The sequence below is a fragment of the Xiphophorus couchianus genome, chromosome 13 (genome assembly GCF_001444195.1).
Source record: "Xiphophorus couchianus chromosome 13, X_couchianus-1.0, whole genome shotgun sequence".
Taxonomy (NCBI): Eukaryota; Metazoa; Chordata; class Actinopteri; order Cyprinodontiformes; family Poeciliidae; genus Xiphophorus; species Xiphophorus couchianus.
In genome coordinates this window covers 10,762,540-10,789,995 of record NC_040240.1, presented here as the reverse complement: position 1 = coordinate 10,789,995, position 27,456 = coordinate 10,762,540, and the positions used below count along the sequence as shown (strand labels likewise).

Here is a 27,456-nt window from a genome sequence, read left to right as displayed (position 1 = left end):
ACCTTTTTCTGATGTACCTCGGTAGAAGGATGTATTTAGACCTCCTGAACTTTTTCTACATTTTGTCATTTTTCTACATTATCTTTTTTTTTGTGGAATTTTATGTCATACACTACCCGAGTAGTTAACTGTTGTGAAGTGAAAGCAAAGTAGCTAAGATTTTTGCTGTAAAACATCTTGAAAACCTATGTATCAAAAAAAAAATAACTATGTTCGTTCTAATTCATTCCAGGTTGTTGTAATCTGACAAACTGTGAAAAAGGTACTGCATGTGTGAATATAAATGAAGAATTTTACATTTTTACCCTTTAACTCATAACAGTTAATTACAAAAAGTCCCGAAATTTTTCTTTACCATCAATATCATTTAACTATGACCTCACCAGGAAAGTTGGTAAGATTTGACTCTTTGAAATATCTTAAACTCCTCATGAACCCCCCCCCCCCCCCCCCAAAAAAAATTATATATATATATATATATATATATATTCTATATGCACACACAGACAGAATCACGGGCTACCAATAAATGTAGAGCCTGGCTAATGTGGCATTTTCCTGGCTGACCTTTTTGATAAAGGCCACAGAGAACGTATCCCAGGAGACAATCCCATGGTCCATCAACTCTACAAAGGCCGTCAGAGTAAAGGACAGCAGGTCACCGAAACTACAGGATAAAAAACAAACATAAACAATGGGAAACTTCTCTACACCAGTTGGCAAAGAGCAGCATTTTGAAGCAAAGTCCAAATGCCTCAGGAAGCAACGAGAAGCAAGCGGTCAGCAGAGAGAGAGAAAAGTGGCGGAGAGGAAGCAGAGTGCGACTTGAAAAAAACTCCAGGCTGCAAAATGGCTCGCTGAAGACAGAGAAGCAGAAACGAACGTAGCAGGAGACATGAGTTTTGAGCTCAAGCACAGACAGAATGGCTGTCAGCAAACAGCAGGACTGTCAGAAGGTCAGCAGGAGCTGGATGGAGTTCATTCAGGACCAGAGGGGCTGCTTTCACAGGACAGATGCAGTTACACAAATATAAGCAGAAATAAATTAAGTAGATGAGGTTGAGAGCACGACAGGAAGCCAAAGCAAGAACTTATTAGATAACTGATTATCATGAACCTGCAGGAACGACCTAATTAAATAACCGGGGATTTGTTATTGCTTTTCTCAAAGTAAAGAAAAATTGTAGTAAAAGGTTTAACATTATAAACATGATTTGATTTCACCAAAAGTGAAGCAATGCTGACCTCTGCTGTTTATTCCTGGCTTTACCTTCTTATTTTGTTAACGGAAAATAAAGCAAAGAATGCCAAAAGATGGATCTCAAAATGAAATATCATCAAAGGTTAATTTATTTTATCCATCCAGCCATTATCCTTGGAGGGTCGCAGATGGCTGGTGTCCATCTTCAGCGGTCAAGATCATTTACCTCAGTAATTAAATTACAGAGCGATATGAGTGTCTATTTTTATCAACCCTGACTATTAGGCCTTATGGGCAATAAAATCTGTTCTGCGGTTTAGAGACTTAAAACGACAGTCAATGATGTCATAAGCGTTCCTACTCTAAAAAGTAAATATAGTAGGTTAGTAAGTACTGCTGCACAGCAGAGAATTGGAAAACAGTTTCATGGAAAATTAGTAACTCACACCTGAAAAACGAAACAGCTTTTTCTTATACAAAAAATGTAGAGAAATATGAAATGATGGAAATACTGAAACTAAAGACTACTTGAGGCAAATACAGAGACAATCCTTGTAGAAAGATGGAGGATGGTCCTGTGATGATAAAAGCTTTTGACTAACAACATCAAGGTCAAAGAGAAGCTGAATGAAGGACTCGATGTGAGCGCATGGACAACCCCTTCAACCTGAGCCCCATTTTATAAAGAGAACCAAGATATAATTCAGGTGAAGACCAGACAGCTGAACCACACATTTGGGTAAAAGTGGTACAATTTCAGAAAAAAAAAAAAAAAATCTTGGTTTTCTTTTGCTTTTTTTTTGCGAATGGTTTTGTCACTGGCTGCCCAAACCACATGCAGGAAATAAAATTAAGCATTTTCTTTTTTTAAAAAAAGGGAGGCCTGTGTTAAAATTCCCGCCGAGGCCAGAGTCTTAATCATGCAGACTCGAGCAGCGAGGTTAGGAAGAGAAGAGAGCCAGCGGTGTTACCCGACCGAAAGACGGAGCGGGAAAGGGAGGGGGGCTTACCATGGCTTCATAATCTTCTGAAGTTTCTGATAGCGCCTGCAAAGATTTGAGAAACTTTGGTGTCACAGAGGGGAAACAACATAAGAAAACCTAGAGCTGGCACACAACAGGTGACAATACTCTTCATGTACTCTTCTTATGAAGATAAAGTGAAGTGTTTCAATCCAAATTTTAATACTTAAACACATCGTTGTTCTGTGAATCTGCTGGGACATTGAAAGCATGCAAAGCAAAATCAGATGAAAATGCAATCAGCGGCAAACTTTATTTTTTCAAAGCGAGCCTAAAAGCCACATTGTGCTGCAAATACGCCTTAAAAAATGGAAAAGAGGACAAATATATAACACACCATCACAGACAAAAACGACAAATACTTAAAAAAACAAATTAAATACACAAAAATATAAGCAAAGACATGCTTTAAAATATGTTTTTAGTTGGTCTTTAAAGGAAGCCACTGAGTCCGCTAGAAGCGAAGTTAAATTAGCATGTTTGCTATGTTAAGTTCATTTAAAGGGAAAAAAGAAGGAATCCATTAACAGTAATACATTGTTTATTTTTTCAAAGCGAGCCTAAAAGCCACATTGTGCTGCAAAAACGCTTTAAAAAATGGAAAAGAGGACAAAAACAGAATTTCCTGTGAACAGACATGAAGTTCCCTTTAGAAGTTTACATCGACTCATTATGAGTCAACGTTTTTATTTTCATTTTGGGTTATTAATGACTCACATGGATGATTCTTTATCCAGGTTGGAATGATCTCAAAACATACAACTTCGAAAATTTCAAAAACCAAGAATTGTGAAGATAAGTTTGAAATCATTGCAAATTTCTTTAAGGTATGAGGAATAACTCAAGCTAAATGACTCAGAAAGTCATTTTAAATCAGAGGAGGCAAAAATTGAGGTTTTTGCCCACGATGTTTGGAGGATTCAACCTAAGTTTTCAAATCTAAGGATACAAAAGTTTTGAAAACCTTTTGTTTTCATATCTTTAACAGATTGTTTCTGTTTTGAAAGATAACTGAAGTGTATAATATAATAAGCCGACAATGAAAAAGAACAGCTTCATAAAGCTTGATAAGTTTCTGCTATTTAAATTGCCCAAATTAATGACGATTGTGATATTAAATGTATTTTTACGTCATTTCTTTGATGTAAACTGGTTCATTTTATTCAACTAATTCAAGAGTTTTACTGCTTTGAGTGTACATTTGCAGAGTGCTTAGAAGTCTGTGGATTTTGTCAGGAATCCTCTTGATCCAGCAAACTTTTTCAGAATGACTACAATTAAAATCTTGATAAATTAACAAAGTATGCCTAATTGCTAAAAAAAAAAGTTGCTATGGCTATTCTAAGCTGAAAGCAGTTTGAATAATTGCAGCAGTTATTCTTAATAAATAAATAAAAAGTCAGTCATGCAATAAAGTCGGAGATGGGGTGAAATAAAATGCACTGATATTCCTCTGACTAGCCAGCAAACTCTGGCCTCCAGCTGTTCAGCAGAAGATGCTGTCATTGTACACAGATGAAATGAAATAAATTAGGTATGCTCTCTTTTCTTTTGTTCTAATCTAAGAAAAAAGAAAAACGTAACTTGCTACGCCATGTTTTGTCAGTAGAGGGCGACATCTGCTTGTAGGTACCACAGCTCTGGTGGACAGCAGCAGTAGCGTCCCACCAGCTGATTTCCACATGAATGCAGGGCCTCACGCTTTTGGGAGAAGCATCAGATCAAACAGCGGCTCTGCCCTCAGGAGCCTCAAGCATTGTGCCTCTTGAATAATTACAGTTCACCACGTTGGCTGCCAGGCGCACTAATGAGTGTGTGAGTGTTTGTTTCTGATATCCATCTACATTTCTGGGTCTAATAAGCTCCTTTTGTTGATATGAAAGTGCAGCAGAAGCACTCGCTCTGCATCTCCTCCATCTCCACACACACACATTTATCTCAAGCTCTCTCCAGCCGAATAACTAAAGCAGTCATTTACATAAGAAATATATGTAATCAAAGAGCCGGGAGCATGAGCAGAGCTAACAAGTGCGGTGCTGTAAAAGCTCTGGACAGTGACACTAAATAGAGTCAAGTATTTGTTCATTTTGAACTTCAGAATTTTGAATTAAGAAGTGATTTTCCACCTAACCAAACAGGCTAGTAGGCAGAAATGGGAGAGCATTATGGTGTTTCAGCAGAAAGGAAGACGTTTAACTCTCTGGCGGCAATTTGAACCTCCATGTACCTGCAAAACAAACTAAATAGCACTATTTTAAAAACCGGCACAAACTGCTTTGAAACATTCACTGCGTGGAGTGTGTCAGAACCTGACAGCGTGTGTTTCTTCAGATTTTCACAGGACTATATTAAGGACGTGTTTGACATTGTGTGATGTTCTCAATTTCATCAACTTTCTCTTTACAGTCCACAGAGTTGAATAATGAAAACTGCATCAAGCATAAAATGCTGATATATTTCACCTTAGGAAACTAATGAACATTAATCATCACTCTATATGGTTTAAAGAGACACCCGTCCTCGACATAACACAAATCTTCAAAGATCTCAAAACTTGTAGCGTCCATTAAACTCACAGGACCTTTTCGCTGCACTTTCTGTTTTCACACCTGGGTGACACTTTACCTTCCATGTATGCTGCTGTACTGAAAAACAACTGCTACATAGGAAATAAAGGTGATTTTATTTGCTGAGCTGAATTTAGAGGATTGTGTGTGTTGCTTTTGCTGTGCAGTCACAATTTCTATTTAGTTATTTGGAGGGCGTTTTATGTTTAAGGGTCAACTAAATGTCTGATTACAGCATTTTAGTGCTCTGAAAGTGTGACCAAGAAGGGAAGTTCAAGCATCTGGCATGCTGAGGTGAGTGAATATTGGCCAGGGCAGAAAGTGTTAATATGTCCCCCACAAACAAATAAATCCATGACACCCTCATAGCTATTGTCCAAAATAATCTCTGCACTTCAATAGCTCTGGAGGGCCAGGTTTTCTTCCTTAAATTTAGTTCTATGTTAACTTCATGAGGACACACATGTAGACGACTGCACTGACAACTTGTATAGCTTATGAATTGGTAATGCAAACCACCAGTTTTAATCAGTCTGCATTTCTTCTGCTGTAGTTCTCTCTAAAATATATATTTACAAGTCCAGTTCACTGAAATGACTACAGAAAATCCATTTATCATCTGCATGCCTGCTTGATAAATGAGGACCACTGTGTCACGGATTTAAATAAATAAATGAAAACAAGAAATGCAAAAATTGTTCAGAGGTTAAATTTGAGTTGGCTTCCTTAAAATCTTGGAGCGTATTTACTTTTGAAATGTAAATAAATGTCAATGGTTTCTTTCCGAATTCAGATGAAAACACATTTGGGAAAATGAGAGGAGAGAAAAATTATCTTAAGAGAAAGGAAAACACTGTGTAAGACGAGCAAACAGTTTAACTTACTCAGTGCCACTTTCCACCATCTGAGTGAGCAGCGAGATGCCGTCCAGGTTGATGAACTCCTGCGCGAAGGTGATGTCCCTGGAAGCGTTGGCCAGGTCTTTCAGTGACTCCAGCTTTGCATCCATGCTGGATGACTGGATCCGTTCATGAAGCTGGAGGGCCGTCTGGTACTAGATGAGAAAAGACAAAATTTCATAGTGAATTAGAATGTTGTTTAGTTTTCTTTTTTATTATTATTAAATGTTGTTTAGAGAAGTTAAGACTTACGGGAGAAGTGGTTAGTCGCAGGATGGAGCCATTTTTGATGTCATTGCGATTCTGTGGAAGATTTCCAACACGCAAGCACAAATTAGCATGCGCTCATAGCTTCTCTTTCGTCCCAGATGGAGGCTATAGTGAAAAAAAAAAAATAAAAATCTGAAAACCAAACCTTTTCTGTGATGTAGAAATTTGTTGCATCAGCAATCTGCAGAGCATAGGTTTCATGGCTCCCCAAAGACCATCTGAAAACAAAGAAAATAAAATCATGAACACTTTAGCTGATATTAAAAGGTGAAGAAAATCTTGAACCTAATAGCATTTCAAAAATGTATAATGAAGAATAAACACTTTCCAATGCATGCAGCACTTACCCCTCACACACTTCCTTTATAATGGCTGAAAGAGGCTTTTTCTGTGGATAAAGACAAAGCTACATTAGGTTCACAGTCCAGACTGACGTTCCACTCAATCCAGAGTGGGCTGCAATTATTTCAAACAGCAGGGCTGGAACAATGAGACACTGTTCATCTTGTTTATTTGTCTTACTGCTGTTCTGAGTTTGCCAACCATGTGTAGTCTATTGCTCCGTTTCTTTCATTTCGTGCTGTGCTAAAAGACCTTGTGAGGCCACAGCAGAGAGATTCTGCCTCTAGAAGATTTGAGGAGCACATTCTTAATTGCATTTGAAAACTTTTAGTTAATCTTAGCAGTACAATGAAACACACCACAAATTCTCAATTCCTCAAAAAACGTTAGTAAAAGAACAAACAAAAAAAACAATCGAAAGTGAAACGCGTCACTTGATTTAGATTAGGGAACATATGTGGGCAGAATAAGAGGGAACAGAAAAGATTAAGCTTTAAAATTTAGTTTCAGATAGTTTTAAAGTACAGAATCATAATGCAGAATTGACGATAGCCTAAGCTACATTCATAAATTCTCATCAAATCCCACGTAAACCTTACTTGTATTGATTTGTACACGGCAGCCGGCTTGTTACCGAACCCACGGTTTCAAAATTTTTTATGGAGAGATTCCACACTCAACTACAGTGGAAAGACTTTAAGATATGGGGTCTGCATAAAACAGAGCTGAGAAGGAAAAACACAAGGAAGAATATGTGCAAAGAAGAACATAAAGAAGGAATGACAGAATAAAGGACTCAGGAAAGGTTTTGGAAGGAAAGAAAAAAAAGCAGGGAGGTGCAAATGTCACAAAGAAATATCAAACTATAGGAAGACAAAGTAAGTAGGACAAAATAAATGGACTAAAGAGAAAAGCTAAAGAAAGAAAAATTAAAGAAAGAAGGTAAACAGAGGAAAGACAATAAATGAAGGATACCAGAATAAAAACTTCGGCTGGAATGGAAACCAGAGGGAAGAGGAATAAAAAGGGACAGCACAAAAGACACTTGGAACAAAGAAGGGAAAAAAAGGAAGCAGACACAAATGGAGAGACAGAGAGACACAACATTTATACAATATGATGGGTAAACATCCGTAAACACAAATATTTTTCCAATTTTCCTTTACCAGATGGAAAACAAACAAACAAGCATTCTTCAACCATTTTGAAATGCCACAAACTAACAAAACCCAAAGCAGATTCAGAAACCGAATCTTTCGAGGCGGTGAGAGACAACAACTTTTCATAACAGTAACAGTTTATTGGATGTTTTCGAAGGCGTTCAAGAGAGACTCAGAGCTTCTGATGTTAGTAGGCGTTTACAATGTGGTTTTGGGAGCTCAGTCTGCTAATAAACAATTTAGTTTCTTTTAAATAACACCTATTTTTCTATTGAAAACAAAATGTGAAGACTTTTCACTTAGTGTTAATTTGTTTGGTGCCCAATGATTCATCCGCTAATCAAAGTTTAGAGATGATATAGTGGCTCAATAGAAGTATAACACTGGTCATGAACAATACTTGCAAAATCATTTAAAAAAAAGAAGAAAAATATGCAAATTGACTAAATAAAGCACTTTTTTTGTCATATATAACTGATGTAAATAAGTCAGGTTTGTTCTCTGAGACTGACTTCAGAGCTGTATGAGAACCAGAAAACTGACTGGTTAATGTCCTGATATGTTGCTGCAATATTTCAACATTGCATTTCCTCATGATACTATCAATTTCTTTTTAAGTGCACAAGTCCCTTCTGCAGCAAAGCACCACTATAACACGATGTCGTCACTCCCACGTTTCATAATTAAGATGGTGTTCTCACATTTGTAAGCTTCGCCCTTTTTCCTCCACAATGTAATGATGGTTTTTGTCACTGAATGCATTTGCACACTACTCTAGATTATTTTGTTGCTTTTGGAATACTAATAGTTGCCTTTTAAACTATGTTTAAATACATTGTGAATAATGGCACTCTCGAACCAGCTTCGGTTATTTTCCTCAGCTCTTTCCATTTGGTTCATTTGTCACTGACATATTTATATTTTTATATGAGGTTCAGATTTTTATGTCACAATTAGAAATAGTGTGTTTGAGTAGGTCAGATGTCATGAAGTAATAAATTCTAGTCTTTAAAAAACATTTTAGAAAAGACATTAATTGTAGTGAATGCAAACTTGTGGGTTTGAAAAACGTTATTGCAAAAAATCTCAGTATCCAGGTATTTAGCAAATTATTTTGGTGATCTTAACTCACCTAAAACAAAAAATGTTTAGGAGGATTCAATACAAAAAAAAAATTACGCATCTTTTCCTCCAGTGGACAGAAATATTTGGTTTCAACTGAATGTGTCAAGTCAGATATATTTCCTGATCCTGAAAGATTCCTGGATCGTGATAAGGGCATCCCTTGCATGAAGGATTAGTCTTTTCATTTCTTTGTTTATTAGAATTTGCCAAATCTATTTTGTTCCACTTTGAAATAATTCAAGTCATTCAGATTCCTTTAAATCTAAACAGCATTTTTTGACAAACATAAAGTAAATAAGGTCGCATACCGAGCAGGGTATAATTGAATCAGGCGATTTGGATCCCTGCAGACTCTGTGTCGTTATGCACATATGTACAGTTTAGTATTTTGGCTGCACTACTTTGTTGTCCTATAATTGTCACAATGCAGCAGGGTTGTGCTTTGTGATGTACGCCCTAGAGTACAGTGCACTAAGAACTGAGAAAGCAGGATAAAAAGAAATTAAATATGTATTGGGTCAAATAAGTCAACTATTGCTATTTTTAAAGGTAAACGGTGCTCTGCAGCCCAAACATTCCAGTGAAGTAAATCTGTTTAATCCTATGACATTTGCTGGGCAGCCTGTAAATGAGATCAATAGTTGTAGCATTTTTTGTGGATGTAAACCTCAAAACAAAACTATTCACTGGGCCATCAGTAGCCTATTCCTTGAAGTCCACATTTTCTTATAGGTTACAAATATTGTTTTTATCAAGTTCTTAATAACAGCAGGGGCAGAGAGCTACTTCCCATCCTTTGGTTGAAAAACATTTTCCCAACAAAACCCTTTTGTGAACACTACACTGCTTTGCACTTTTATCAGCATTTTTGAGCAAATGCAAATGTTTTGAGTCAGACATTAAAGATATTTCTATATGAAATGACTAGTCCATTTGTTGGGATGACTGTCCTTGTCTCAGAATACAAAGTAGCATGAGAGACGCCTTTGCAATGATAACTGACAATAAACTTGTTTTTTTTTTTCCTTTCTTTTTTTTGTTGTTTTGCTGGATTTTGCCAAATGTCTTACAAGGAGTTTGTAATACAGACACGCAGAGCGCTGCCTGTTGGATGTGTGTGCATATTATTACACTTTATATGCAAATCTTTAATTATTCTCACTTTTATATCCAAAAAAGACTTTGCGGGCAGCTCAGGGAACATTGTCTTTCTCAAGGACACTTTGGCATGCTGCAGGACAAGGCAACAAACCTCCAGTTTTTCAAAGGCAACCTGATATAAACCCATTTTCTGGCCAACTTTATGTTTTGCCAGAAAACATAAGCATTCATTTATTCAAAGCATAAATGAATGCTTTGAATTCATTTATGAATTCAAAGCATTTCATAAATGCTTTGAATTCAACGGTGTTGTAATAAAATCTGCATTGTTGGTGCATCTTTGTTCCTGTTTGTGTAGTAAAAAAGAGGCTGGATTGTTATTTTTCTATCTTCCCATATGCCAGTGAAATTAAAAACAAATACAATGGAGTATTCAAATGAGGCAGAAAAATAACGTGAATGAGTGCAAAATTAAGCAGACAAAGACTACATGCTGTCTTATAACATCATTTTAGAGATTATATTCCTATATAGAGACAAAGGTCAAGTATCAGAAGTTGAGTGGAAGTTCTGAATTTTAGGTGGTGAGCTATGAACATGAATTAATTAAGTCTCAACCCATGAATGTTTAACTAGTACTCGTTAAGGGTGAACTTGCAAACCTCAACCAGATAATTAGACAACACAAAAACCGACAGAAGCTGGATACGAACCCAAATGACTGCAAACACATCAGCATCAGCACTAAAACAGCTCCCATACAAACACTTCTACATAATGAAATCGCATAAGAAGGGGCTGTACCCACATCAACAATTAACAGAACAACAACAAAACAAAAGCAGACATACACATTTGCATTCACGCACACGCCCGCTTATAAATGAACAATCTTTTGCTGGGTTCAGACAACTCAAGCAGCAGCAGAAGCCCACTCCTCATCGCATGACTCAGACAGCCATATGCTACTGCAGGGCCTATTGTACCGAGGAGATACAAGAGGAGAAGGAGGAGGAGGAGAGGCAGGAAAGAGAGGGGAGGACTGGTGGTGGAGGACAAGAGAAGAAGAGGAAGAGCGCAAGTTTCACAGTCACAACACAAAGGAGGGAGGAGGAGTGAGCGGGGGGATGAATGAGAGGGAGAGGCAAAGAGCGACAAGGAGGAGAAAAGAAATAGGTGGAACAAGAGAGAGATATGACAGATAAGAGAGTTGGAGAAAAGCGGAGGAACGAGCGATGGAGGCAGGTGGATTCAAGATTAAGATGCAAAACTATACTAAAGCCAATCTACATTAAGATAAATAAGTAGTTCATAAAACATCTCAGCACATCCCCTCAATCTACACTCTGTATTTTTTCCAAACGACTCATAGCAAAACCAGAAGCACAAGTACTCCATAGTTCAATGCTTCATTCATTGGATTATCCAATGAGAAGGGCATTTGTAGCTCCAGTTGCCTCAGTGACTCATAGCTTGTACAGTAATTAACCCATCTGTGAGTCTCACACACATGCGCACGCCTGCGCACACACCCACAAACACACAGGCACAGAGAAAAAGGCCACATTACACGCAGTATGTGGAATTAAACAGCAAACATGTCTTCTTTATGCGAGGTAGTCATTATTTGGGCTAATTATTTTATTACTGAGTTAGTCACCGTTTGTCAGACACCGACCATAGGTTGACATTCAGAGCAGGCCATAATAAGAATTTAAAAAAGGTTAACATTCATCTTAAATTAGCAGTCAGTGCGCTTAAGCAAATTGTTAAAAGCAGTTCAGTTATGAGCTTTTCAATGAATCTAATGATGAGAAATTAAACATACAGTAAGTTCTTGTTTAACTACATACTTTCAAGTTAGAGGCCACTTTGTTTTTCTTTCTTTCTTCTAAATTTTGTCCAGCTCCCACTGCAGCAGCAAATCAAAACCACAAATTGACATTTCATTTAAGTAATTAAAATGATGTAACATATAAAGCCATTTTATGATCAGATATGTGATAAAATGTTCATAAATTAGATAAAAATACAACTAAGTGGAGATAAAACCAAGCAGTCAAATTTGCCTGATAGTTACCACTGAACCTAAAGCATGAAGGTCGAGCACAATGCAGAAATGTAGGAGAAACTTAGTGCTTTGTGAAGTAGATTTAATATGGTGAGATTTGAAATACGTGCTGTTAGATTTCCCAGTAGACGTAGGCCACTTATTGATAGAGCTATACAGACATTTACGAAACTTTCTGTTTTCATTGTTTGAAGTCGTTTTAACAAGCTGTCAGAGGACGTGAATGTGTTTTCTGTGTAGAGCACAAAGTAAGGGAACGTTACTCTCCCTCCACATGTTGCTACCCGCGCACAGATGGGCCTTTTTCTTATTTATCAAAAGACCAACATGGCAGTTTGGAAAATACTTCTGGTCAATAAAAGCTCTGACAGGTAAAGTATGGAAACTATAAGAGGACTTTCCATCACTATTATAAAAGCAAATGCTCTTTTAAACTGATTATGCTATTTATTTTTACTCATAATTATCACACTGAGAATCTCATCTGATGGATCTTCTAAATAGCAACAAGAGCCTATTAGAGGAAGTGCGCAATATTGCATAACTGAGAGATTCTCTCAAAACTGACCATAAAGATGAATTGTTTTTCCTAAGAGGAGGCACTCTTTTTGATTTGTTGGATCACAAAACATCACAACAGGCTCATTCTGTTACTGTAGCTGAAAAGTTGAGCCTCCACCAGTCACGAAATCAAAATGAGTCCTCAGCCAATAATATGAACCTTACAACATGTCCATAATGCGCTCATCTGTGTCTGAGTGGGTGTTAGAGGGAGAAATTTCCACAAAAATAAAAAAGAGAACCAAACTTGTTTTTTTTAAAATCCCACTAAATGAGCAGTCAATATTATTTTTGTATTCGCTATATAGATGTAACCCATTTACAAGCTGCTGTTGAGTGTGAATATCTGTTGATGCTATGGTAAGAATGTGGTGTAAAGCATCAAATTTACATTATAGTAAAATCTTTTCAGAAGTCTGAATTTCTAAATCAAAACTCTAAACATTTACATTGATCAAACATGGACTGCATGAGGCTACAACAAACAAATCTTTGAAAAAATAGTTTGAGAGTGATGAAACTTTTATTCGAAATCTTCCCGTCTCAGTCATGTGAGACCATACACCCGTCTTGCTGGCTGGGTGTATGTGTGGACTTACAGTGAGTATGAAAATAACTCTTTATATGGGATCCAAAATATATATATTTTTAATCACAAGTCAACTATCAAATAAACTGGTGCAAGGACTTCGAAGAACTACTTAAGAATTAAAACAGATTTAAAAGACTTTGGTTAATAAAGAAAGCTTGATTGTCGCAGTCAGTGTAACAACTTTGAAGCTGCGCTTGTGTAGCTGTGTTTTTCCATTAGACATCTTTAATTAAGAGCCCTACCTTTGGGCCAATTAGACACATTATTGAGAAAAATGGAAAAGCTGCTTTAAGCCCAGATCCCACCTCCCTGTTGCCCCCGAGCGTCTTTGTTATTTACACAAAATCTGATTATTGTGCACCAGTGTGTTCACACTAAATATGTATTCTGTATGCAGTGTTAACAAATCATCAGCTGTTTAACTCTAGTGATGTGTAGATGTAACAGATAAAGAATAACAGTGCTTTATAAGACACCCACCTGGTCTATCTCCATGAGCTTAGGGAAGGCCCCAGGCCACTCGATGGCCACCTTGACGATGTCTGCCGGCGGCGGCATGGCTGCCGGAAGAGTGTTTGGCGCGCGTCTCGCTGCCTCACACCACTGTCAAACAATTCTAGAGATGGTTCATCCAAATCTGCAAACAGAAAGAGCAGCACGTTGGTCCAGAGGTATGTGGTTATATAAGACACAGTTCAAAGACTTTTCTTTGAGCAGTGAGAAATTGCAGACGTCTTGCTGGCAGTGTCTTACTGCGGGGATGTTTTGTTGTCAGTATTACAGGTTCAGACAGTTGGTCACATAATGAAGATTGAGAGAAACTTCTTCAAAATTAACCTGATATTAACAGGAAACAAAAAAACATGAAAGTTGGACACAATTCGGTTAAAAAAAAGGAAAATCTAAACTGGGTTTGAAATGGACGGAACAGTAGCCATCAATAAACCTTTGGATCGACACTGACATCAAACCTATTAGAAATGTATGAATAAAGTGTAAAAGTTCTGTGCTAGGAAACCAGACAATTTAAATTAATCCACCTGAGGATAAGAATGGGTGACAAAAATGAACTAGATTTATGCAGGAAGCTCGGTAATAGATGCAAAGTGTTTAGTCTATGGCAACTCACTAACGGACATTTATTTAAATATTAGTAGAGATCTAAATTTGTGCGTGAATGTCTATATTTTGAGCCTGTATGCTGTATTATCAGTCCATCTACTCTGAAAAATAACATTTTAAACAGATTCAAATAAACAAATGTATTTCAGTCTCATTGCCCATTATGACAATCTGAAGATGACAGTAATTTTTCTTTGATATGTGAAAGTGTATGGAGAGTGCAATCAAAGGCTTTGCATAAAAAGGATTTCCTGAACAAGAGAAAATAAAGAAAACCCTGCAAACTGAAATTTGACAACTACTGTGTTTACCACAGATTAGTTACAGTACATAAAAGATGACCCAGGTGTTTAACAAGTCAAAGTGTGAACGTACTCCAAATCTGCACGTTTACTTAAAAACAATGATGCGCTCACTGGATTCAAACTCACAGCCAGCTAAAAGCCTCTCTGCTCCTGAAGGTAATAAATGCACACACCACAACGCTGAACTCATAATCCAGGGTTCCTAAAACCTGAATTAGGACTCTTGAGAGGGCATAAAGAAGCACGATATGTGAGGGAGGCGCCAGCAACCAGACTGACCTGAAAAACCCAGTGGATTTCCAAGATAAGCCAGTTAGAGGACCAGTGGTGAGAAAAAAAAGAAAAGAAAAAAAACCAGCCAAATCACAGCCACTCTGAAGCACACAAGTGGGGCTTTGTGTGTGTGTGTGTGTGTGTGTGTGTGTGTGTGTGTGTGTGTGTGTGTGTGTGTGTGGGCGCGTGTGTGTATGCAGGGGGAGATCTAATGAAACCTACTACAGCTCACAGCTATAAAGTGGAAAAGTGGGAGTTTCATACAGCATATACCATCAATTATTTATTATTTATCCCTGACTGGAAAGCTCGCAACATCCAAGTTTCTGATGAAGAACTTTTTAAAAAAAAAATCTTAATCCATAATGCATAAAAACTGTCTGGGACAAATTCCTGGGAGAGCATCATTGAACAGAACATTTTGAATTTTGATGTACAAATCATGGATGCATGGTTATGCACAGAATGAGTGGGGGAATATATCCATTCATCACACACAAAACAGAGAAAACCTCTGCACCCGAAGTCACAATTCAACAAAACAAAACACACGGCTCTTTGTAAATATACAATAATTCAAAGAGAGTATACATAATAATAGTTCCCTAGCTTTGTGTGTGAGTCACCCCATAATAATCCACATAACCTTAATTCAAGAGGCCGTTGTCATGGCAGCTGCTACATCAATAGCTTGAGCTTTCGGTGTGATTTTCTTTCTAAAACGGGTGACATACGCAAGTCACATCTGCTGCTCAAGGCTCACCACAGAGATATGAAAGAGTTAAACTAATTCAACAGCAGACTGGTTCTGTAATATATGTTAAATACTTCCGGAGACACTCAGCGTATGGGAAATTTGAAAGATTAGCTTTTTATTTTCCACTATAAACTTGTGCTGACATAAATAATGTTTAATGGTAAATTCCAAGGCGCTGACTGCAGCATGATGAAAACAAACAGCTAAATACTGAAAAATATTGGCTGAGACTACAAGTCTTGGATTGGCCATGTCAAAATTCCAGCTTAAGATAATGTGGCTGAAATAAATCAATTCTGAAGAGTGGACCAAAATTCCTTCACGACGACGTAAAAGTGCAACTTCATTAGCATAAACAGATGTTACATTTTTGTTGTGGCTACTTTATAACATAGGGTAAGGTTGATTTAGATAGATTTTTTGACCACTAGCAAATGAGGACGCAATCTGATTTTTATGTTTACTTGTGCTTTTTTAAATCCTGTCCCAAAAAAAAGGAGAAGAAAAAAAAAACACAAATAAGTTACAAAAAAGCTAAAACAGAAGAGAAAGAATAGATACTTTTCACAGCACTGTACATCCTGTGTTACTGTATGTATTCACTCGTATGATTTGCTAACTCATCTTCGGCAGACGGAAACATGTTAGTCATCAACATGCAGACAGTCTGTGTCAGGAAAGAGTAAAGACACTGATTGAAACCTAACCCCCGTCACAGCCTGTCGAGACTTAAGCCATGACAGGCCAGCAGACCAGCAGCAGAGCTGGTCTGATGGTCTGACGCTTGGGTCACCACTACGGGCCGCACTGAAATGAATCGCCTGCTAGGAATCTGTATTCGGGATTGTAAGGCATTTGAGAAGATGAATCAAAGTAACCAAATAGTATTGTTATTGTATCTCTTAACAGCGCCTGGACAAGTTGGAAATTTCTGGAGAAACACATTTCTGCTCCTCCCAGGCCAAGCTGTGTCTACTGTATTGTATGAATGAAAAATTAGGTATAGAATACAACACATTTTCCTTCAGCACAACTACATGCCACATCGAAGAGTGAATGTTTTGATTTCTATCAAAATAAATGAAAAGCAAAGGAAACCTTCTCATAGAAAAAAAAGGTTAATAAAGCTATAGTTGAAGAACTATAGCTTCTGGATTCATCTAGACTAAATGATGGGTTGTAAATGGATTTTGCAGCAACGTTTCACATTCTAAGCCAGCATTAGAGGAAACACGGCATTGCTACATTGTAAGAATGAACCAGTTTTGGTTTCTTTATCCCGTTAAAACTTAACAAGGAACACAAAATAGTTTTTTACTACCCAACAAGCAAATAAAGAAAAACAAAAAAAATCCAGCCCTAGAGATTTGCAGGAGTTTTGCATGTGGCGTCTCCTTCAATATATTAGTGTAGCTAGAGCTACCTTGCAAAGATAGGTAATGGACAAATGAATGAATTGAAGATTTTCACATGGTTATCACAGCACAATAGCATTTCTATATGTTAGTGATTATCTATGACAAGAGTCACTTATACACTACATAGTTTATTACTATTTGTCAACACTGTACAAGCCGGCATAGACTGGTTACTATTAAAAAGATACAGCAAGATTTTAGAAAGTTAGGTTTCTCATACCAGCCCATCTCTCATCAATAAACACACCAATTTAAAGTCACTTAAATCCTCTTTCATTCCCATTTTAATCCTCGATTTGAACTTCAGTATATCATGCTCATCACTTTTAGATAAGTAAATGCATAGAGTCACAGCGATATGATTCACAATTTGTGTAAAAACACAATTCCATTAAATTACCTAATAAAATGGCCAACGAGTTTGTTGCTAGTTGTCAGATACACAAGCAGTCATTGCATGGAGACAAAAGTAGCGATATTCATCTCTGTGAAGGTAATTCAGATTATCTGCTAAGCAGCTGACTATAAACTAGTCACTTGAGCAGATTGAACAATAAACAAACTAAATCAGCTAGTTATCCTGACCAGAATGACAAATAGATATTATGTTTTGTGCAATAAGATCTTAACTACAAACAAAAAATTAAGTTAGCCTGTATTCTTTTTTGTTTAAGTCAGTTTATCAAGCTTAAAATAACAACACACACGTTACAAATGTGATTATTATTCATGTAATAGTCACTAGTAGTAACGGTTCTTTTTTTCTACTTATAAAAAATGTAGAACCAAGCAACTTTATTAAATTCTGTGAGGATTATATACTGTGTATTTTAGCTGCTACAGAAAAAAACAACAGAGATCCCAGATTTCTAAGAGTATTTTGCCTACCACAACATCACAGAGTACATCTTGTCCTCTATGCAACCACAAAAAGTAAAGTTCTCACCAAGTCCCTCTAATGGACGGAAACTTTGTCTGTGCACTCAGTAGTTCTCATTTGGATGACAACCGTCAGTACAAATGCAAAACTAAAACTGGAACCCTTTTATATAGCTATTTTTTAATGAAATTTTTGAAGATGAAAAAAATTGTAATCCGTTTATGGAGAAATACATGATGTCCTGCGGCTATTTACTGATCAACAGCAATGACTGAAAATAAGACATTATCAAAAGATGCGAGGTCATTGTTTCTTTATCAGAGAAAAATATTTTCACCTGCAGCGCTCTAGTTTTTTTCTTCTTCTCTGCAATGCATTGTGGGCAGATGCATATACTGTCGAGAACGACCCCGCTGTCTGCGGCACAGAAATAAACATGACTTCTATTTGTACTTTTCAGTTCAAACCAGAAAGCAATGTACATCACAGTAAAACAAGAAATATATGGATGTGCAGCATTATGGGTTTTTTTTTTTTTCTTTATCTTTGTTCCATTTAACAGCAGACGTTTTTAACTGCCATTTAAATACCGGTGGGTCTCCTCGGATCTTATCGAAATTGATCATTTGCATGCAACTGATGAGGGGAGGTTTGTTAGTCTGTTCTCTCCAAAATAAGAGGCTCTCCTCCTGACAAGAGTACTGCAATGCAGCCTGAAGGCTGGCTCCAATAAAAACACTGAGGTTATGCTTTGTGTGTATGAGTATATTATTTCAAGCATCTTGTCATCTAACAGTGACTTCAGATGACGCAAACATGGTTACCCTGTGGGATTATTGGCTGGAAAGACACACAAACATGCAGGAACACACACACCAACCTCAGTGCTGGCAGTCGGGGCACATCTCTTTAAAAAACAGGCTTAAATCTAATTTAGAGACAAAGCAGTGCAACACACCACCACACCATGAGCAGCTTTAGAAGAAAGCCTCGTCTGATTAGCATGTTCTTTTTTCCTTCCCTCTACCGCTCCTGAAAACATCTTCAAAGCATCAGGATTCAGGATTTTGTTGGGGTTTTTTTGCGTGTTTGACCGTGTATTTACAGGCCTACGGAACTGTGTGTCAATTCCCATTGTGTCACTCCAACATCTCATCACAGTCGCTTTATTGTAAATGGAGGTTTGATACTGAGCTATCTGCTGTCAGAGCTCATCACGTCTGAGCAGGTTGATTTATTCCAACCTCGTTTAGTCGACCCTGAACTAGTGAAAGTTTATTTTCTGCTCCGCCGGAAGGTCAAAAAAGCTCCCAGACAGAAACATCTCCCTGTTTTTATTTGCTGCAGAGAACTCTGGCTGTCAGGACTCGGCTCAACTTCTCTGCACCCATTTGTCCATTGAGTTTGTTTTCTCACATTTGATGACTTGTGTCCCACCGTCCTCCTCTGGATTTCTCTCTGAGTGATACTGTTGTGCAAAGTTAGACCATGCAGAACTTTATCCAGGAATTAGAAAAGATGTTTAGATTCTCCTATGTCATTTCCTTTGAAAATGTCTCATTGTACCACAAGAGTACATCTATTGAAATGTGCTAGAATAAATATATATATACACAGTATATATATATATAGTACATGTATATCTCAAAAGAATATTCTTGGAAAGTTATTTCAGAAACTTAATTCAGAAAATAAAACTCATGAATTATTAGCTGCACACAGAGTGATATATTTTAAGTGTTTATTTAGATTAATGTGGAATATTACACCTAGCCATAACTTCCCGATTTTCAGAAAATCAAAAATATTTAAAAAGTGATTTGAAATGGATGAAAAAAGTGTGATTGGATCAAGAGGTTCAAAGCACAAGCATCAATAAATAGTGCAGTGAAAGGGAACGAGCAAAAGGAAGAACAGATGAGAGATGACCACAGACTGGTTGGGCAGAGCTTGGTTTCCCCTTAATAATTCATGCAGTGTTATGTGAGGGTCACCTCATCTGTAGAGGGGTAGAGAAGAAAAGAAAAAAAATAAAGAGAGGATATGGCTGAGAAACTCAAAGAAACATGAGAGGACATGGAAGGAGGAAGAAAGTAAGAGGTAATAAAGCTTAAAGGAGGTAGATGCTGATAGAACACGGCATTCAGCGTAAATGAAAGTAAAACAACAAAAGGCTGCAATGCAAGAGGTGGAAATGCAGCAAATGATATTGCAAAACAAAAACACACAAAGAAAAATGAATATGAAAACAGAACACCAATATTAATGGGGTAAAAACTAGAATGCGTATTTTGGATATCAAAACTTGATTTAAAAAAAACTGAAATCTTTCATGTTATATAACAGAATTACTGCAGTTTTTTCCCACGGAGTTCACAATGAAGAGAAAATGTGTGAGAACTGCTATTTTATCCAATGATCTTTGAAGGGGAGCTGTGATGCTGCGAGGGAACATTAGGCAGCAGTTTGACCTTTCACCCCACCCGCCTCTTGGTCTCGAAAGACTCAGTTAACAGGCATTTATTAAGTGTCATCCTTTTTGCATTTTTTCCATGCAGATTATGTCAGTGCAGAAATTATAGATGACTTGAGGTTGACCTGCAATATTTCTGACATTTAAGCTACCGTGGTCTGAGAGACGGGATGCAGGCAAAACCACTGATTCCTGCTTAAATGTAAAAACTCAAGGGCTTGTTAACTATACAATAGAATATTTAAAAAAACAAAATAACTGTTAAACTGTCTTAAGTTTTGTTTACATTTTAATCTCCAATTTAAAAAATAAAGTCATGTACATGTTCAGTGTCAATGATTTTCTTTAATGACACAAGGTGTAGATAAGTATTGACATATTTTAGTCCATTTCAATGTGCCTAACATTTCTAAATTACATTTAAACTAGATTAAAAGCAACAGATTTAGATTTTAAATAAAATAAATGACATGGTTTTATATAATTGTAACATTTTCACAGGTTTTATTAATTAATTAAACACTGGGGTGCACCGATTGCAATTTTCTGGTCAATCACCGATTAGTGATCTTTTAAAAAGCTTAACCTGCTGATTCCAATTTTGGCCGATACCACAATATAGCAAGAAAGTTGTTGAGTTGTCAACAGCGGGGATCACCATTGTTAATTGTAAATGTGCAAACTTGGTGGGCCGGTCTGTCAGTCAAACCTTCCTCACCGGAGAGCAAAGGAGGACAGTGGTTGATTCTTAGACCTTCGCCAAACTAGATAAGATAGGTGGATAAGATCGACTTCATATGTAAAAATTGGCCGATCACAGATCTCCCAAAATTAAGGAAATCAGCACCGATAAATTGGCCGGTCGATAAATCGGTGCACCACTTATTAAAGGCCCTCCAAAAAATACCCTTAATTTTAGTTAAAAAAACAAAACAAAAAAACAGTTCAGTTGTGAAATTATACTGCACATTAAAAAAAGATTTAAAATGTGCCTGTTTTACACTGTATACAGAAGTTTTATACTTTAAGTATTCGACTTTCAAAGGTAATATGGCCTAAAGCCTGTTCTTACTGCTTGAGTTCTTACATTAATATCATTACGATTCTGCTGTTTATGACAACTGCAGATAAAAGCAGCAAAAACCATAGCTGTCTAATGCAGTCTATTTAATAAAGGTTTCTTTTTTTCTTTTTCGAACAAACACTGTTAATGTTCACGTAGGGCACAGTCTCTCTGTTTTTGAGCTGGGTAGGTTTCAAAGGAGTGCCCTCTAGCTCTGCATCTGATGCCTCTGCAAGGGCCCAGCTTGCTGCAGGGCTCCGCGCTTGTTTGCTCCATCCTTTATGTGCAAACTGAGACAAAAGGTCACAGACTCTGTGCATGAGGGCTGAGAGCTACACTTGCTTTGATCTTGACACCTTACAACATCTGCACACACACATTACACATGGGGTGATTATGTTGCACTTTGTGTGTTTGTATAACACACCCTTTGGCTCCTGTATGGCAGAACAAAGGTTTGCAACTTGTTATTGTAATTTTGATTCTACATGAGCAAGAGTTGTTATTACTTGAACCAGAAGAGGCCTAAACAGTTTCGTGGTCTCACTCAAAGCAATACAAAGTTATTTGCTTTCCTGATCGTGGCATAAAATTAGATTTAAAATGATCTAGATGAAGAAACAGTTTTATTAAAATACAAAATTCGTTCCATCGTGCATCACCAATGCAATCTGTATCTTGCATATAATGACATACATATCTTTAGACTTTGGCCCTCTCTTCATTATAAGCTTACAGACACATGCTTTGGTTTTGCTTTTTGATTGCATTTTAAGATTCGGTGCTACACTTGAGATTACTGTCCTTTTGCTGGGCCTACTTTCTGCAGATTGTCAGGCAGATGGCCTCATGCTTATTAAAGCTTCTCTATTCACAAACAAGCACAGAAAGATATTATTCAACTTTTCAAAAGAAACACTTTCAAGAAATGTTGTAGTTTATCCAGATGCTACTTTGAATGTTTTCTTTCATAAAAATTACTTCTTTCACTACAGAATGACAATCGCAAATGTGATTGTTAGCACATTTTTTTAGCCCTTTCTATACTGAAGATGTCAGCAGTGACTTTAGAGAAGCAACAGCTGCCTCTTCCACGTCATTATTGATGTGTTACCTCCTTGCTAACACACACCTGAAGTCGTGCAAGCTGCTAACAGCCGAAGCTTCTGCTGACATAAATCTGCTCACACTTCATGACCAGTTAATCAAGTTCATTAGTCTATCCTCACCTTGCTGCTACTTCACCCCTAATCCTGGAGGGATGTTTGTCACACACACACACACTGCAGATGAATTTAGCTACATAAATAATAACTGAATCAAAGAGATGGTGCTGACTCTGAATGTTTAGGGCTTGGACACTACCAATATTTAAAAATATACAGTAACTATCTATGATATTTAAAGACACGTTTTAAATTTATACATAGATGGATTTATCAGAGGTCAAAAACACTGAAGAACTTGTCACAAGGCCTGCAGTCAGAAAAAATCCCCCCAAACCAGCAATCACGTCAAAAAATCTCCCACAACATAGTAATTGTAGCACTTTGTGTGACAGCATAGAGCAAAGATACATTTGGCCACATTTATCACAGTCAGGATAAATGAAGTTTATCACAACTGGCAGCGGGTTTTAAAGTTAGCACTCAGTTGGTCAGCATCGCTTTCTGAGATATTTTATCTTTAAAAAAAGCACAACATGCATGGTAGGTGTTTGGTTTGTGCTGTGAGCAAAAACATTTTAGAGATGGAGGTTTTGTTAGATTGTTACAGGAAGCGAGGAGAAACAAGGAAGGCTAGCTTGAAAACAGAAAATTGCTTTTGTTCCCACTCTCAATCGGGGGTTGCCAGCCATTATATTTGCTTTTTAATCCAAAAAAAAAAATCTTGTGATAGAAGTTGTAATTTATTATGATAACGATTAACCAGTTCTTACCATTTGTGAACCACAACAAACTATTTGGTTTAGTGGGGTTCTGACTGTATGTCACTGCATACATTTTACTTCTAATTTTAACTGCTGTTGTGAAAAAATGTTCAGTGTATGCCAGTCATCCTGTCTGAACATCTGGCTGCAGTGAGACATGTGAGAACTGACATTGTTGCAAAAATATTAATGCCAAAGCAGAGCAGAGAGCTAAGAGTAAAAAAACAGCTGCTTGAAAATGTAAAATAAATTAGTTAGCATTTAAATAAATGAGGTATTGTCTTCCTACTTGGTTCAAAGTTGTAGTTCTTCCCTGCTAACATTTACAATAAAAAGAATGGGGGGGGGGAGGAAGGATCAGCAAAAACAGCTATAAATACAGACAGACAGAAGACAAAGGGGAAAAAGGTGAAGTCTGGGGTCATACTTTAAGAGTGTGGCGTTCAACCAAAAGAGGAAGTACAATCCTCTGAGACAAAAACATATGACTGCCAACAGTTTTAAAAATACTGGAGCTTGACTAGTGCCTCCCAAATAACATTGTAGCGGATGGGTTACATCTTCAAATGTTTGGAGTTTAAACAAGAAAGACTACAACATCTTGGTGACTTTTGCTGCTGAGTCTCTTTGTCACAAACCAAACCCAATTCTCACAACACCACCACAGCCAGGATATCCTGTCAAATGACTCTTCCACCGTAGCAACTCCAGCAACGCAGTCAGTGGAGCTCTTGCTAAAATCTCGACCACAGGAGGTGACATAAAGCAGCTGTAGTGATGCTCTGCGGGCAACACGCCGGGCTAAATCTACGGTATACCTCCAACACGTAAGGTGAAAGAGAGACGGAACAAGCCGCTGAGCAAGGTACAAGCAAACCCTAAGTGCTCTGATGTGATCAGGGAAAGCAAGCAGATTGAGATAAACAAGTGAGTCAGAATCAATTAGAGGTCCTTGGATGACGTTCTGCAAAACCCAGTTAATCACAACATTGGAAGCTATAAAAAATAAGAGGTAGGAAAAAAAGACTACACTTGCCAAAAGTGGAAAAAATGTCAGGCAAAAATAAGGGCCACAGGAAAACATGCAATCCATAAAGAGCATTTGTGGGGATCCTCATATTGCCTAGTAATTACTTTCCAATAATTATGGCCTTTTTCTCCCAAACCACATTCAGAGTGTTTCCGTCCTTCAAATCATGATACCTCAAAAGCTCAAACTTCTAAAATCTCCTGTCTCTTTGATTCAAAAGGCTTCTACACTTGAAATATAGATAACTTTTGCACTGGGTCAGTCAAAGAGCATATGAACTGCACTTATAGATTATAGTTACTGCAGAATATGCATCTAAATGTAACATTTGTTTCCAATGATAGCACTGTTGAAGAAAGTAGATCAAACACAACCACCACACCCTGAGGCCTACTGCATCCTGTGTTGCGTGGAGAAAACACACAGCGAAGATGTGAAAACTTACCCCCCCAAAAAAACACTTGACAGCCAACAGGACAGTGAGTCTTCCTCAAAACTCAACCTGCTTCTCAAAGATGCGACAGCTTTGCGACAGAAAATAAAGAAAAGCTGCTTTCTCTAAGCAACTTCAGACGGACGGAGAGCTTTCAGCATCACAAGCCAAAGGCGAGAGCTCCACAATGGTTTGTGCAGTGCTTCGGGTAGAGGAAAAGAGCAACCGAGAGGGTTCTGAGAGACACAGAAGGAGGAAGTAGGCGTTTGTTGAGAAAGAGGAAACAGGTTTGTTGGTGAAAAGGCGCCAAAGTTTAAAGAAGAAGTGACATAAAGTAGATGCTGACAAAGTTCTTATTCATGTGTATTAATAAACACCAACATCTCAAGAAAAAGAAAAGAGAAATTTAAGTCCTTGTGAAATGTAATGTGCATGCAGGTCTTTTTGGCAAAACACGCCTTTCTATGAAGATTTTGTTCATGCATTATCGTTCACAGTTCGCACATCCACCACACCAGAGTCTGAGAAGTTTAAAACTTTCTGGTTCAGATATATGGAGAAATTTTTCTGCCGTAATCCAAGAGCACACATTTTGAGTCTGAAAGCAGGATTTCATGTCTTTTGTTGTCAAAACTTTGAATACTTTTGCTTACAAAAGACATGGAATCCTGTTTTCAGAGTGAAAATGTGTGCTCTTGGATTATGGCAGAAAAATACCTCCGTACAGATAGTTGTATTCTGTCACTGTGGTCACTTTTACTCTGAGTCAAAACTGACAGCCATTTCAGACTCAGTGCCCAGCTTTTCCTCTGTGAACGAGATGAAGAGAAAAAAAACAGATGTTTACTCCACCCAGGATGAGGTCAGCTTTGGTTCCTGCAAGCCCCAAAAATGCAAACATTCAAGATATTTGCTTCCAACTTACATTCCCAGAGAGAATCTTTTCTTCTTCCACTCCAGCAACACCAGTAAAAACAAACAAGCCAGAGGAAGAAAATTATATCCCGTCTAAGGTTTTGAGTCAAGTGAAAAAATATGAGAAAGCAAACATGGGGTACAGAGTGTATGGCTGCAGTGCAGTCAGTAATTTAGGCAAAAGAAAACTTAAATGTTATTATGACCTTAGAAAATAAGGCTAGCTACCCCAGCACATAGCAAGATAACAAATTAACCACATTTAGTTAAACAAGTTATATTTGCAACAGCTGGGAAGCATAGTGATTATGTTATAAATGTTTGCTTAATTTTTTGTGTAGATAACATTCAGCCAAGGGTATTATGTTGTGAGAATCACTTTAAGTCCTGACCACGGTAACACAAACATTATGGAAAGTGGATATTCTCTGCACTGTTTCACTTCTCATCCACATATAAACAGTGGAAAAAAGAGATGTTCAAAAATGTTTCATGAAATCGCACCCCTTTCATTTAATTGTCTCGCTGTGATTTTGCCATTCAAGCATGAACTAGAAAGCATATTTTTACCAAAGTCGCACCTCAGTATGGGTTGAGAGGGTTTAGCATTGCAAGAAAACCGTACGGAAAAAAGTGAAACTGCAGTAGTTTTGGATGATTCCTTGACAGAACTGTCTTGCTTTGTGTTAAGTTGTGCAACTACCTTTTTTATACATGCATTCTCATCTTCACAGAGGTATTAATTCCCACTGGGAACAAAACTCAACAATGGTGTAGACTAGGCCAATGTATTTGATTTTCTTTTAAATATCCTGCCTACACCTCTCCTCACTCTCATTTGCCTTAAAAAAACAACAACAATTTGCTAGTAAATTGATGTTCCAACCCTCTCAAAGCTGTCACCCACCCTGCTTTGACCACAGTCAAACTCTAAATTACTGTGCTGAACTGCCTTAATCAGCCCCGTAAACATGTCACCTTGGCGTTAACGTCTCACCACTTACTGGTGACTGGTACCTATACATGTCTGATTCTGCCTCTTTATTCAACCTGAACAAAGAGCCTGAGCCTGTGAATTCAACCCAAGAGACCAGTGGATCATCTACCTTAAAAGCCACATGACAACATTGTGGCCATAAAGCCAGAATGTTTTCCCTCTGAACCCCCTCTTTAAGACGCTGACCACTCAACTCGTCCACTTTCCACTAACTTACAAACATAGTGATTTTCTGGACTTAAAGACAAATTAATTTTTAAAAAAAAGTCACATTCACTCAGTGATAAACACAGAATTGTAAACATTTCTACACTCGTATGACTGTAAGCAAGATGGTGTTAATTGCCCATTCCCATATATTGAAGGGGGCTGTAAACAAACTCGTAACCTCTCAATAGGGTGAAGCAGCCCCTTTGGCTAAAAGGTAGTTCAACTGGTATCATTTCACACCTTCTTGGCTATGTTAATACCTCCCTTTGATGGCTAGGAGACATATGAGCAGTTTGCACCACCCATCCCCCTCCTCCACCTCCCCTTAGTTCCTCACAGTGATGAAGGAGTTTCAAGCCTGACTTAAAAGTGTCACAAAACACAAACGCTCTCCATGTGTCTGGGATTTAATGCGAGCTACTCAGCCTCGTAGGTGTGCTGTGTGTCATAGCTTTGTTCATAAAGGCTCATTATTTTACTGTGTAAAATAGTGTCACAGCACAAGGACTATTCATTAGTCATCGGAGCCTCAGTTAAACGGTGCCTTGTTTGTTTGCCGTCGTTTACTCCTGGAGGCTGAGTCAGGGTTTAGGTGTTTTTTGTTGTTTTGCTTTTTTTTTTTTTTTACACAGTCCTCACCGTTGTTCAAAAAGGTTCAAAAATGAAAAAAACTGTCCATTTGGGATGCTGGTCATTTTTGGTCATTTATTATCCATCTCTATGTGTTTTTTTTTCTTCT

General features: G+C 37.6%; 1 protein-coding gene across 6 annotated transcripts in view; it reads right to left on the bottom strand.

Annotated features, from left to right (window-relative positions):
• Positions 1–27,456, bottom strand: part of elmo1 (engulfment and cell motility 1 (ced-12 homolog, C. elegans)) — a 100,257-nt gene that overhangs the window by 45,246 nt on the left and 27,555 nt on the right. For 2 of the 6 annotated variants that reach the window (XM_028036295.1, XM_028036296.1), the window contains exons 2-8: positions 13,392–13,548; positions 6,307–6,347; positions 6,105–6,177; positions 5,942–5,992; positions 5,675–5,844; positions 2,212–2,247; positions 568–667 (exon numbers count right to left, since the gene is read on the bottom strand). In XM_028036295.1, coding sequence (XP_027892096.1) covers positions 568–667; positions 2,212–2,247; positions 5,675–5,844; positions 5,942–5,992; positions 6,105–6,177; positions 6,307–6,347; positions 13,392–13,469 — 549 coding nt within the window. In that variant the 5' untranslated portion in view covers positions 13,470–13,548. Of the gene's footprint in view, positions 1–567; positions 668–2,211; positions 2,248–5,674; positions 5,845–5,941; positions 5,993–6,104; positions 6,178–6,306; positions 6,348–13,391; positions 13,549–24,607; positions 24,823–27,456 lie in introns of those variants that run through there. The other 4 variants (XM_028036298.1, XM_028036300.1, XM_028036297.1 and 1 more) reach the window with 3 other exon arrangements.